General features: G+C 36.0%; 2 protein-coding genes across 3 annotated transcripts in view; one reads left to right on the top strand and one right to left on the bottom strand.

Annotated features, from left to right (window-relative positions):
- LOC104895747 (exocyst complex component SEC5A) overlaps positions 1–3,150 on the top strand; it is a 29,494-nt gene extending 26,344 nt beyond the window's left edge. For both annotated transcript variants that reach the window (XM_010682332.4, XM_048643927.2), the window contains 5 exons: positions 253–330; positions 408–464; positions 862–1,011; positions 1,492–1,707; positions 2,750–3,150. In XM_010682332.4, the coding sequence (XP_010680634.2) occupies positions 253–330; positions 408–464; positions 862–1,011; positions 1,492–1,707; positions 2,750–2,974 (726 nt within the window). In that variant the 3' untranslated portion in view covers positions 2,975–3,150. The remainder of the gene's footprint in view (positions 1–252; positions 331–407; positions 465–861; positions 1,012–1,491; positions 1,708–2,749) is intronic.
- Positions 3,151–4,372: 1,222 nt separating this feature from the next.
- On the bottom strand, positions 4,373–11,951 carry LOC104895756 (sm-like protein LSM3A). Its single transcript, XM_010682344.3, has 3 exons — positions 11,654–11,951; positions 7,626–7,721; positions 4,373–4,715 (listed from the first exon to the last, which is right to left on the bottom strand). The coding sequence occupies exons 1-3, from the start codon at positions 11,771–11,773 to the stop codon at positions 4,635–4,637; spliced, it is 297 nt and encodes a 98-aa protein (XP_010680646.1). The 5' UTR covers positions 11,774–11,951; the 3' UTR covers positions 4,373–4,634.
- Between the last annotated feature and the right edge of the window lie 1,171 nt (positions 11,952–13,122).

Below are 13,122 nucleotides of genomic sequence, written 5' to 3'. Positions count from 1 at the left end.
GCATACAAAGCTTTCGGAAACTACAATATATCACAGGAAACATCTTGAAGAACAAAGTTTAAAATTATTCTAGATCGAGCTGGCTCACTATTTTCCCACATATAATCTGTATCGTCTGCTTTCTACGAATTTGAATCTTCTTCACTACCTTTCCACTGTAGCCATAGAAGAGTTCCAGAACTTGTCAAAATCTTATATGAATTCTCTGATGCATCTACTGCCATTTTAATTGATTGTATGGATATCTATCAGGCAAACTTGATCAGGACAGCTGCAATGAGTTACTTATTAGATGCGGGAGTTCAGTGGGGTGCCGCTCCTTCAGTCAAAGTAAGCTGCTAGATAACTTATTAATTAATATTATCCTCAAATGGGATATAAACTAATCTGATGACATACAAATGCAGGGTGTACGTGATGCAGCTGTGGAGCTACTACACACCCTGGTAGCGGTGCATGCAGAGGTAATTTATTAGCTCTAGTGGTTCCATCAGATACCAATTTCAGAATTTCTCAATCTTTTGCTCAGTTGTCTGGTCGATTTATCATAAGGGGCAATGATAATTGCATATATGTATAAACCATAACATGTAAATGGTCAAAAAGTGTTTATGTTTACTGGACAATCTTAGTACAGGCAGTGTGTGTATGTTAGTAATTGAATTCATCCTGATCCCTATGATTTTTCTCTTATTATGAAAGAAGTAATTATCTAGACCAATATTCATGAGATATTCTTGTAAGTACTTTTCCTTATGATTTAAACTAATTACCTGTAATAATTTCCAGATAGTTCATGTTTCACTTCTCATCTTATTCATGTAAACTTTCTGCAGCTTAGAATTTGTTTCTGTGGTGCAGGTCTTTGCCGGGGCTAAGCCCCTTCTTGATAAGACACTTGGTGTTCTTGTCGAAGGTTTGATTGATACTCTTCTGAGTATCTTCCATGAAAATGAAAGCACAGAACTCAAGTCACTGGATGCAAATGGTTTCTGTCAGCTTATGCTTGAGGTATGTGGTTTTCTTGCTCCTAATGCTTCTAGCAGTGTACTTTTGAAAACTTCATGCGATTGAGCAGTATTATGACTATTATCTCGTATCTCCTTCGCAAACGACCTAGTATCTGTACAAATTTTGTAGATCTAGTGCACCTTGGTGCATCCAAGTTGGGTTTTCTCACCAGCTAGGGCCTTAGCATTTTTTAAGTGAGGTGATATTTCTTAATGACAGGAAAAGACTTATATCTGGTCCACCATTTCATTATGTCAGAGTACCATGATAATTTTCTAGAATGGAGGTCGTAGTTTCATGATGCACTGTGTAATTTAGTAATTAGTACCAGTATGATGAATATATTTAAAAGCTGCATAAAAGAAATTTTCTTTGACATTAGCTTAGTAAGTTCTTTATTTTTCCATTAATTTCTTCATGGCTTGTTGTATTACAATCTTCATCTATTAACATAGGCAATGTGCTTTTGGTCCTGTGCAGCTTGAATATTTTGAGACTGTACTAAATCCCTACTTTACAAATGACGCAAGGGAATCTTTAAAATCACTTCAAGGTATGCTGCTGGAAAAAGCTACAGAAAGTGTTACTGAGGCTGTTGAAAATCCTGGGCATCATCGACGATCAACTCGAGGGACGGAAGATGCTCTTGTAGATGAAAGACAGCAGGGAATAAGTGTATCACCAGATGATCTCATAGTAAGTGAATTGGATTGCAGAGTTTTTATGTTAAAGTTCAACATACACATATACATATACATATACACATACACATACACGCAGACATGGAAGAAGAAAATTAAAGAGAATTAGGGAAGTTAGAGAATTTAAAGATGGATTGTGGGTACTTAAACGAAATATCATAGAATGGAGATATTAATCCAATCCCACAGACCACATTAGAATTATTTGTTTCACAGTCTTTTCTCTCAGTTTGAGTTTGAAGCCTTTTCTCGATCCCTGCATTTTTGCAGTAATTAATATGTTACTCCCTTTACCCCTTACCTTTTCTTTTCGTACGGAAGTCTAAACGAGCATATGTCCAAAGATACTCTCTTCATATTGTTGGTAGCTGCAATAATAAGAAAGTAAAGCTGCTAAAAACTTCAGTAGGACAATTGGACAAAAGTCAGGATGGGAAAATGGATCCAAGTAGTAGTTCTACTTTTCTCTGTTTGTGGTATTTTTCTCAGCATTTTAAGTTTGTCTGCTTCGTGTTGTTCTCCAGCCTTTTCTAGTATATTTTGTTGTTTGTTAGTCACTTTTTTTTTCTGCCTTTTCCTCTAAAGAGGACTAACGGCCCGTTTGGTAGTTGGTCATAAATGGTGGTAATGGGAATGAATTTGTGTGTAAATTTGTGAAAAATATCATTGTCCATTCCCATGGTAATGCTAATTTATCCTAAAGTGTCCACTTTCCTTCTTGAATTTTCATTCCCAACCAATACTATCTTATAGGTGGTAATGAAAATTGCTTCCCCTTGGAGAGAAAAACACAAGTTTAGGGGTGAGATTGCTTGCCCATGGAGAAAAAATGTCTCCCCATGGAGATTTTAAGGTTGCTTCCCTAATAAAATTACACTTAAAATTCATTCCCATTACCGCAATTTATTAACGACTACCAAACGGGCCGTAAGGTCTTTTCAATAGAACATACGTCTGGAATTCTTTCTGTATTTTGATTCTTGAAATGCATCATCTAAGCATATATATTTCTTTTCGTTTCTCCCTCCCTACTGCAGGCACTTGCACAGCAGTGTAGCTCAGAGCTTCTTGAAGCAGAGCTCGAGAGAACACGTATAAACACAGCATGTTTTGCGGAATCTCTTCCACTGGACTCTGTGCCAGAGTCAGCAAAATCTGCATATGCCTCCTTCAGTAAGTCACTGGATTCTCCAAGCAAGAATTACAGAGGCGGGCAAGTAGTTAATCCGCCCCCTAGCTTCACCAAACAGCGACGTAGATGAGTCAGGTTGTATCTTGATTCTTGAACTTGTGTGTATTCTATTCCTCAATCCGTCTCCATTTTTGGTCAGTTTTGCTCTCATTGATTTGTGTAATTGTTGTATTTAGCAAATTTAGTGGAAAGAATGCAATGTTATTTTAACAATATAGTGTGCCAATAAAATTATCAATTTCACCATTCTCAACTCTTTGCTGCTATACCTTCACCTTGAACACTATTTATAATTTCATCATTTCATGGCCATTTTATTATAGTAGTTCCATGGATATAACCATCTACAAAAGTTGAGAGATGTATCAAATAGACATGAAGTGAAAACTCTCTCTACACTATTATAAGTCTCTACGACAGCAGATTCAGATAAGGTACCAAGACTTTTGTGATGTCTTAGCTAGCAGACCAATGCCTGAGAAACACTTGCTTAGTTGCTATTTTGTGGGGCTATAGGAGTTACAATTGCCAGTCTGGATGCACTGTTATCTGATAATACAAGCTGTTGCAAATCCAAACTTCAAAGGCGTGGACAAAATATTAAAACAAAACTCTCAATACTTAAACCTTTCCTTCTCCAAACACCAACACCTCAAATTATACGAATCGCCATTTCATATCATCGAAATCTCTCAACCATAACTTCACCATAACCAAACCTCAGTGCAAGTGTAAGGGAAAGATACCTTAGTTCTACGGTCTTGAAAATGAGGACATGAACCACCTTGCGGAAGCCTAAATTGTGCAACTTACTGCAAAACAATTAGCTCAAAGATATATTTCAAGCTGTAACTGGGACGAGATCATTTTAAAATTTAAACCACGAGTAGAAAGGCACCATATGGTAAGAAAATACTGTAGAATGGCCATGTTATCCCAGTCTTTGATTTTGGTCTCATTCAAAGTTCTGAACCACTTGGACGGGTATGTGCGAGTCAAAGGTTAATGGAAAAAATTTAACTCAAAGCAAATAGATCTTTGAGAGCCGTGGAAATAGAAAATGCTCTCAAATGATCTTTTGGACTCCTTCGAATTCGGGGTTGCTTGAAATCACCTTGAGATCATATTTGGAGTCATAAACATGAGCAAATACTGTTGGAATTGATTTAATCACATTGTTCCAACTTCTCAAACCTCATCTCCTAGACAAGGTGTAGTAGGTGTCTCATGGTTGTTGATGACATTGTTGTCATTAGGCCACAAAATTTTGTTTAAGGCGGGGCGTACCGATCACAGATAACCGATTCTGTTTAAAAGACTGTACCTGCATTTTCTAGTAAATGTCTAAACTCTAAACAGATAACGTAACAGTTTGTTCGGATTCAACCATAAGATGAACCCCAGCCTAACCAAAGTTCAGTCAACATTCCAACTTGCTTGGCTTGTGTTACCATATCATTCTCGAATATAAATCAAGCAGGATCTATTCAATATTTCGTTGCAAAGACAAAACGTCGGTGCCAGTCAACTTTCCAGCAGATTTTATCCAGAAACTAGAAACCTGATCATCAAAATGTCAAGACACAAAGAAAAATGGAAGCACGCAAAAAGGCTTACATTCATCGAGAAAGTTATGAGATTCTGTTTTCTGTCCAAACTAAGCTACATTAACAGATACAACAATGAATGCTGGATCCCCTTAGTCAAGACCAAGATTGTGATATCCTACTTCAAGCTGTCCTCAAAGGCGGCGACACCAGTATGACACCATCTCCTCTAACAAAAAGAAAGGGGACAGTACGCCTTGTGGTCTGAAACAGAAAGCAAATTATGTAAGGAATGTGCAGCCAACTTGCATGTACTGACCTAAAAAAAGAAGGAAACAAAGACGTTCATTTAGACACGCTAAAGAGCCTCAGTGGCTCATGGACTATTCAAGTTCGGCTCGAAATTTTCATGAGCTGGGCAAAATCAAAATCGACATGAGAAGTTTGTGAACAGGTTCAAAGTATCTCTAAGCTATTTTGTTTTACATATTACAGAAAAATGAAATGGAATCAATAGAGAAAATTTGCACAAAACTGATGAAGCTCACGAAAACGTTATAGCCTAAAATACTGAACTATTTACTTGATTATCAATGTCGAACTCAATTCAGTTTTAAGGCAAGTTGTATTAAAAATTAAGATAAAAAACCTCAAGACTCAGCTCTGACTTTGAAGGCAAGTGTTACAATCCAAGCCGAGCAACCCCAAGCTCGGGCTAGGTTCGACTACTTAAACACCCAGATAGTGCATAGATCTATTACATGCTTCTAAAATAATACTTCCTCCATTTCGTTTTAAACGCAATAATTGGAGTGGCCGGACTCCGAGTTGAAATTTCTTAAAGGGATGATTCGAAGAAGGGGCATGTGATTATATGTAAGTGGAGAGAGAAAGTGGGGGCCAAAAAAAAAATAGAGGGGAAATTCTCGCCGGGAGCTACCACCACCAACCAACACTGCCACACACCGCCACTACGAGTCTGCAACACCAGCCACCATAATTTCTGCCGGCCACATCAAACTTCAACCATGAAATCGGCCACCACCGTCAACCAAAAAGTACTGATATCATGCACCAAATTCAAACTCAAAACTTCGCCAAAATTCACAAAAATTTCAAGAAAGAAAGAAAAAAACAGCAAAATTAAAATCCTTAACCTAGATTAAGAACAAAAATAGAGCTTAGAGATTCAAAAATGAACAAAAGTCTACAAAATGTAAGGTCAAAATACCTTTCGGAACTCAAATTAACAATTTCTGCTCAAAAATCGAAGAGATAGAAAATTAAACACAAATTTTCAAACATGAAAAAATAGAGAGAGAAAAGAACTAAAATGGAATTTAGTAAAACGAAGACTTAGAAGTTTGAAGACTTCAACCAAAGTAAAAATCACGAAATGTGAGGAAATGAGAAAGGGGTGGGGAGATATTTATAGCTAATGAAAGGAGGAGAGACGAAAGACGGAAGTTAGTACACGATAATTTTGTGCAATAATGGTGGGTTGATTTGTGAAGTGGTTGAATTCATGGAGTGGTGAGGAGAGAGAAGATGGTTGTAATGGTGGTGGTGGTGCCTGAAATCGCAGAGGCCGGAGACAGGAGGATGGTGGCGGTATGGATGGTGGGTGATGGTGGCTGTATGATGATGGAAGTTGGTGGTGGTGGATGATGGTGTTGGGTGAAGGTGATAACTGATGATAATGGTGGTCAAGGTGGGTATTGGAGAGAGAGAGGGGTGAAGTTTTAGTAGATTAATGTAGGTTAGGTTAGTAATAAATTTAATCTTGGTTGTATAATATGTGTCTTAATTTTTAAGTGAGGGTATTTTTGTAATATTGCATTCAAAATTCATACTAATAGGAAAGTTTGAGTTTGTTGCATTTAATTTGAAATTGCCAAAAACGAAAACTGTTAGCATTTAAAACGAAACGGAGGAAGTACTAGTTTACCGGCATATCAGTCTTTAGAACATAAATTGTAAGTCAACTCACTGACTCAAAACATTATATCCCAGCAACACACACAATTTAACATCCACAGCCACTTCTCTTAATAATGAACTTGCAACTCCAGCTCTAACCTCTAGAAACTCCAGGTTTCTCAGAGTACAATGCACAATCTTAGCAAGTTGTATCAGTGTGGTGATGGTTATTTATGATCAAAACACTGCAGATTTCTCTGCTTTACATAAGAAGACTAATATAGTAATATTATAAGATTCAGAAATTGAAGGCTCTTTCAAAGACAGCAGATGTTCCCAAAGAAAATGAGAATGAAAGGGTGTAAGCCAGACTTTCCCTTTCTACCACTCCGATGACACTGTCTTGGTAACACTCTTGTAGAAGCTTGGCAAGCAAATATGTAACATGCAATTGTGAAACAAAAGTTTTACACCTCTGATATCTAATGCCTCAACCAATTCAACACACAAAAATAATGATACTTCTTCCGTTCTGAAATAAGTGAAACACTTCTCTCTTTTATGCGTGAGCTTTTTGAGGGAAGTGTTTCAGTTATTTCAGAATGGAGGAAGCATGACATATTTTCACGTATGGTGTTGTGTTTCACTCAAGCGGAAAAACCCAAACAGCCAAGTGCCCATTCGGGATCATTGACAGTTTTGGGTTTTTGATTTTATGAATGTAAAAATCATATGATATAAGAGGTATAATGAACTTGAAATTAGTCATATGTATATGTAATGTCAATTCTGAAAACTAACAGCATAAAAACTGGAAAGTGCATTTTCTGGTTTTCATATTTTTTATTTTAGTTTTTAAAACAAAAATACTATAATGAACAGGCCTGTACGTGCCATAATTTGTTTCATTCATGCAGAAGAACAATATCATTTTGTCATATTCATCTAAAGATTATTTAACCTGGACAGCCAGCCTTTTCTAGGTTGAAGTGGCCACTTCTGACAGATTTTAAACATGTCACGGAAAAGATACTCCCTCTCATATCTATTATTATTAACCACTTAAGTTAATTTTAAATCCACGTTATTCGTCACCTACAATATTGACCCCCTATCACTTCTTCATTTGAAATGAACAGCAAGTTTGTTTGTCAACTTTGAATATCGATTAAAAAAATAATATAAAAACTCTGTAATTTGTGGTCACCTGGAAAGACACTTATACGGAAATGAAGAGAGTATAAATTGACATACCCGAACAATCTCTTCATAAGTCTCATCGTCGATTTCCACAGTTGTCACAATCTCCTCAACATCTCCAAGAATCATATTCAAATGCTGATCATAAGCCTGCAAATCAATATGGGTAAAGCTGAACGAACATGTAATGCTATTAAGGAAGATAATAACACATTGGAATATGAAACTGATACACTAGATACTTCAGAAAATAGCTATGACAATCGGTGCTAAAAAAAGTTCAAATCTGGCATATACTAATATGTATTGCTTCCAAGAAAGATAAATAACACATTGGAAAATGAAAATGATACAGTAAATACTTCTCAAAATAGCTACAAATGTTAGTGCTGGAACAGAGTTCAAATCTCCCATATCTTCTACAACAAAACAAGCTTCAGCTATTAAAATGTCCATAAACCTTTTGGAACAGGTGAAAGGCAATAAAGCCACTGTAGGAGGGACCTAGAAATCAAAAGCATCTTGCAAAAAATATAATAAAATATAGTAATAGGCACAAAAGACAAATAGACTTGCTATGCCCTGAGGCACCATGGTAGAGAGATTCTAGTAATTGGGGTCTATGTATAGAACCAAAGGAGAGAAGGCAACACCTTATAGTGGCAAAAAAATAATCGAACTTCGTTTAAAAAGGCGCACCTAGACCGCTAGGCAACCTCAGATGCTAAAAAGATCACTTTAGAAGATCTGGGTGCAGCGAACATCTTGAGGGAAAGGCAAGCTGTTGAGACTGGAAGATGTGTCTCTAAGAGAGGGGGTGTTTTTTTTAATATAAACAACTCATGTGAGCCTCACCAAAATCAGTAAAACAAGACTAGAATCGACATTTGGTTGCATGTTTTAGAAATGTGACTAAATGGGCTACTTGGCCTGACCATGTGAGGGAGGAAATAAAGTTTCCTATATACAAAAGGCAAATGCAAAACTGAAATTCAAATACTGCCAAGTTTACCTCAATATAATGCGGATGGTTCAAAAACTTCAAATCGTTCATTTGAAAAATGGAAAGTAATTATGCCGAGGAAGAGGTGCATTCAGAATATTGAGCTCAAAGTGGGTTAGCTCGGGTAAACAGAGTGACAATTTAATATTTAAATGGCCATGAGAAAGAGGGTCCATCTGGCATGTATGTCACTTTTACTTCAAAGATGTTCTGAAAGTTAGAAAGGAAAGAAGCGAAATCTTTAGAGTTTGTGATAAGTAGTTGAAGAAGTTCGTAGTGATATTGCTAGGAGGTTTTAAGATGTTGGAATTGCATTGAGGCTACTTGTAAAAGTTCAGAATGATGATTAAATCAGTTGGACATTATGATCCTCAATTAAAGCCACCTAAGTATCCATGAGCAAAGAGTTCTTTTTCTTAGGAAGAAAGCCAATAAAATTCCAAAGAAATTGGAGGATCACAAGAAAGAATGGGCAATAAAAGGTTGTTCCATTTTGATGAATGCCATGATTCAGATGCCTAAAAGGATATTATGAACTTTCTTGTCAACTCTCAAAATGGCCAATGGAAAACAAGGGAAAAGGAGCAAGAGGGGAAAGAAACATCCTTTATATTGCAACATATTTTGGAAGAATGTTGTTTTTGCTCTCAAGCCTCTTGTAAAGATTCTTCGGAAGGTTGATGCTAAAAAATTTCAAAGTAAAACACTACAAGAAAGCTTTTAGGTACATTAATATAAGGTGAAAATGTAAATTTCATCAACCTTTGGTTTTCTACTTTGATAATACCTATGTAATAGGCTCTGAAGAAGTTCTAAAGAGTTTGTTTGGACATATTACATGGATGATACCACATATGAAAGCTCAAAATGGGACCATCCAAGAACTATATGTGTACAAAAATGCGGCTTCTTAGGGCCATTAAGCAAAGAAATACTAAATCTGTTTCACAATACATACATCATTTCTATATGACATAAAACCAAGGGTGAGGAGAGGGTATTGTGATTTCATTTTAAACCGATGTGAGGGGATGTATTGTGAAACATACAAAGGAGGAAATGGTGCATATATTGTGAAACATCCAAAAGAGAAAATATTGCATGTATTGTGAAATGAAGGTAGTACAAATTTACTTGAAAAACACTTAAACATGTTCATCCCAGTATCTATGTTGTCTTCCGAAACTACTTACTACAATATTACAATACCCATCTTTAGACTTAAAATGGGACCATTTAGTCTTCCAATATTTCTTAAGATAAAGAGTATCAAGGCTAACAAATTATGGCTCTAGATCCTCATCTAAAAATGATAAAGGAAATGGTCTTGCAATCTCCACTTACGGCATAAAGTCAAGGTGTTGGATGATGATGAGGATAACATGAAAGAGGACATTGGGGAAAATGTCAATTGTTTAGGAGATAAGTATAATGTTGATATGTTGATGATGTTATGGATTTCTACTGTTTTATTGTACATTATGACATTTCCGGCCCGTTTGGCAAGAGGTCATAAATGGTGATAATGCTAATGCATTATAGTGTACATTTGTAAAGAAAATTTCATGTCATTACTCATGGTAATACTACTTCATCCCAAAACATACATTTTCTTCCAATCTCATTACTATCCATTACCACTTGAGAAGGTGGTATTGGTGATAATGAGAAATTATAAAGGAAAACCCATGTTTTGTGATGAAATTTCATTACTAGGGTCATTGACATAACTTTTTTTACAATTTAACGCTACAATACATTACCATTAACACCATTTATTACCGCTAATCAACATGCATGCCGTTCGTGATATTATCATAATGAATTGTGCTTTCTTATGTCATTTATGCATCTATATAATAATCATTATGTTGTTTGAGTACAAACTATGTTATATAATTGATTTATAAGATTATTTCTGACACCAAAGGCACGCTTCGTTTTCACATAGAATCTTACACCTACGCTCTAAAGACCTAATGTCCCTTGCGGATTCAAACACTAAAATTTCAACTCAACGGAGAAGAAAGGGAAAAAAGTAAAAGGAACAACCTTTAGAATATCTCATAGCTTCAAGACACTGCACTAGTTTCTCTTCTTTAATTTTTGGGAGTGACACTACACAAGTTTCAATGTACCATAACATGGTCTAGCTTGCACAAAAAGTTATATATACTACTATAGGAACTACTAAAGAAGCAAGCAATTTTGCCCAAAACACATAATGGCTTAAAGAGCATCACATCCCAAAGCCACCACCCCCCCCCCCGGTCTCGATATATACACCACCAAAGTGCCCAGCGCATTTTAGAGAGCATATCCTACTAATAATCAATCATTGTAAACGACGCAAAAGTAAAAGAGAGAGTGTAATACACGCCTCTAATGAAGCTCCTGATTTCATCAAATACTATAGTAGACACTGCAAAAGGACTAGGCTTGGTACACTACTAGTCCTAGAACTAGTGTCACTCTGCGTTAGAGGTCTGGGAAGGATGGAAGAGAGGCTGAAGCACGTTAATACATCTTCCCAAAGATGCATATCTCGTCAACTATCATACACATATTTGCATAGTTTTTAAAGGATTTAGTCCTTCCACATCAATTTCACCATATCATGTCGCCAAATGTTCTTTTCTCAAATAGAACCCCCCTACTAGTATTCTTCAGAAAACAAATGAATGCCAAAGACTCTAATATCGTAGAGAACTCATCTATGATATATTGAAATAGACATATTAGTTGAAAAACCCAACTACTTATAACCCCATTTCAGAACTTAATACTAATTAATGCACTTCACAAACAACAGAATTTACTTCAAACTTACTAATAACCAATAAACAATATAGACATTTCCCAATTGAAGCAGAAAACCGATCGTTCAAAATCAAAACCACAAAATAATAGGAAAAATCAATTCAAATTCGACATATAAAACGACTACAAACAACTAACATCACATGACAAAACCCTAACAACTAGTAGTAGTAGGATAATGAAAACAAAAACCTTAATTCGAGTAATTCAAAAAAAAAAAAAAAACCCTAATTTGAGTGGAAAGTATTAATAAACCTACATGAAGTTTGCCACGGAGTTCGCGGTCAGAACGAAGCTTGACGTAGATGCGCTCATCGAGACTGAGACGTATAAGATCGAGGGGCTCCTTCACTGCACTCTCTTCTTCTGTCGCCGACATCTTTTCTTCTTTACTTCTCAACACTTGAGAGAAGGGTGGGACTTGGGAGGGAAACAGGAGGGTATGTTTAGAAGAGAGGGGTGCTAAAGATGGATGTTTGAAATTAGTTGCAATTTGTCTTGTTTATTGAAAATTTACAAAAGGACTAGTGAATTTTTTATTTTATTTTTTTTGAATAGAAAGGACTAGTGAATTTATTTTCCTCCTTTCAATGGGTTATACCTTGTATAAGAAATTTTTTTATTTATTAATAATATATTTTAAAATATTAAATATCACTTGGTCGAGTGGTTAAGACTTTATTATACTTCCTCCGTTTCACAATAGATGACACATTGTACATTTTTGGGTGTTTCAAAATAGATGCAACAATGTTTTTTTTTCCCTTATTTAGTAACTTTTGCCTTATATTTTTACCATTTTACCCTTACTAACTTGTTTTAAGTACATTAATCTTTTTTGAATAATCTGATTAATCATAACAAAATTTAACCTAAAACTAATGATTCCCACCAATTTATCTCACCTCCCAACTACCCCAATTAAATTCCCACCCATATTCATCTAACCTAGGGTTCTTCATGATCATCATTCATAACTGCTCATCTTCTCATCTCCCTCATCTCTCTTCACATCCCTCTTCTTTGTTCATCTCCCTTATTTTTCCAGATCTACTCTCTCTCCTTAAACACGAAATCTTCAAATCTACTCTCTCTCTCTCCTCTTCTTCGTTTTTGTCTCTGTTCTTTGAAATTTCGAAAACCCTAATTTAGAAATGGTTTTGGATATCAATTTGAGTCCTTTGATTGATGCACACTTTGGAACTTCGGATGAGGGAGAGGTGATGTTCATCTATCACATCATGAAATTTATTGAAAATGGATCTCCTTGCCCCGTAGGCTTTACGAATCAGGGGTTGCTGAGAAGTGTATGGGATCGAAAGGTTGCAAAGCTTTAGGTGTTGTTCTTAATGCTATCAAGGACAGGAAGGAACCTTGGTTTCCTAATGATTTACCAACTGAGTCCTCATCCTCTAAAGAAGATGAAAGTGTGAAAGTTGAAGTGATAGATCTGGTGAGTTCGGATGAAGAAGTAAAAGAAAAAGTTATTTTCAAAACTTCCATGAAACCCCCATTCTCTGTCTCTAAAACCCCTAGTTCTGAACGCATTACTGTTTGTGCTGTGTTTGGATCCTCTAGAGTTGTAAAATAACTCTACAAGGTAGAGTTTGAGTAATATCAACAATTGAATAAAAAATCAATGGCTCATATATTTTCTTTCCAAAATCCCCCCTATTTTATCTTATCAAAATCCACCTCTAAATCTTTTCCTTCCACCAATATGAGTCC

The sequence above is a fragment of the Beta vulgaris genome, chromosome 1 (assembly GCF_026745355.1).
Source record: "Beta vulgaris subsp. vulgaris cultivar EL10 chromosome 1, EL10.2, whole genome shotgun sequence".
Classification (NCBI taxonomy): domain Eukaryota; kingdom Viridiplantae; phylum Streptophyta; class Magnoliopsida; order Caryophyllales; family Amaranthaceae; genus Beta; species Beta vulgaris.
This window is presented reverse-complemented; position numbering and strand designations above follow the sequence as displayed.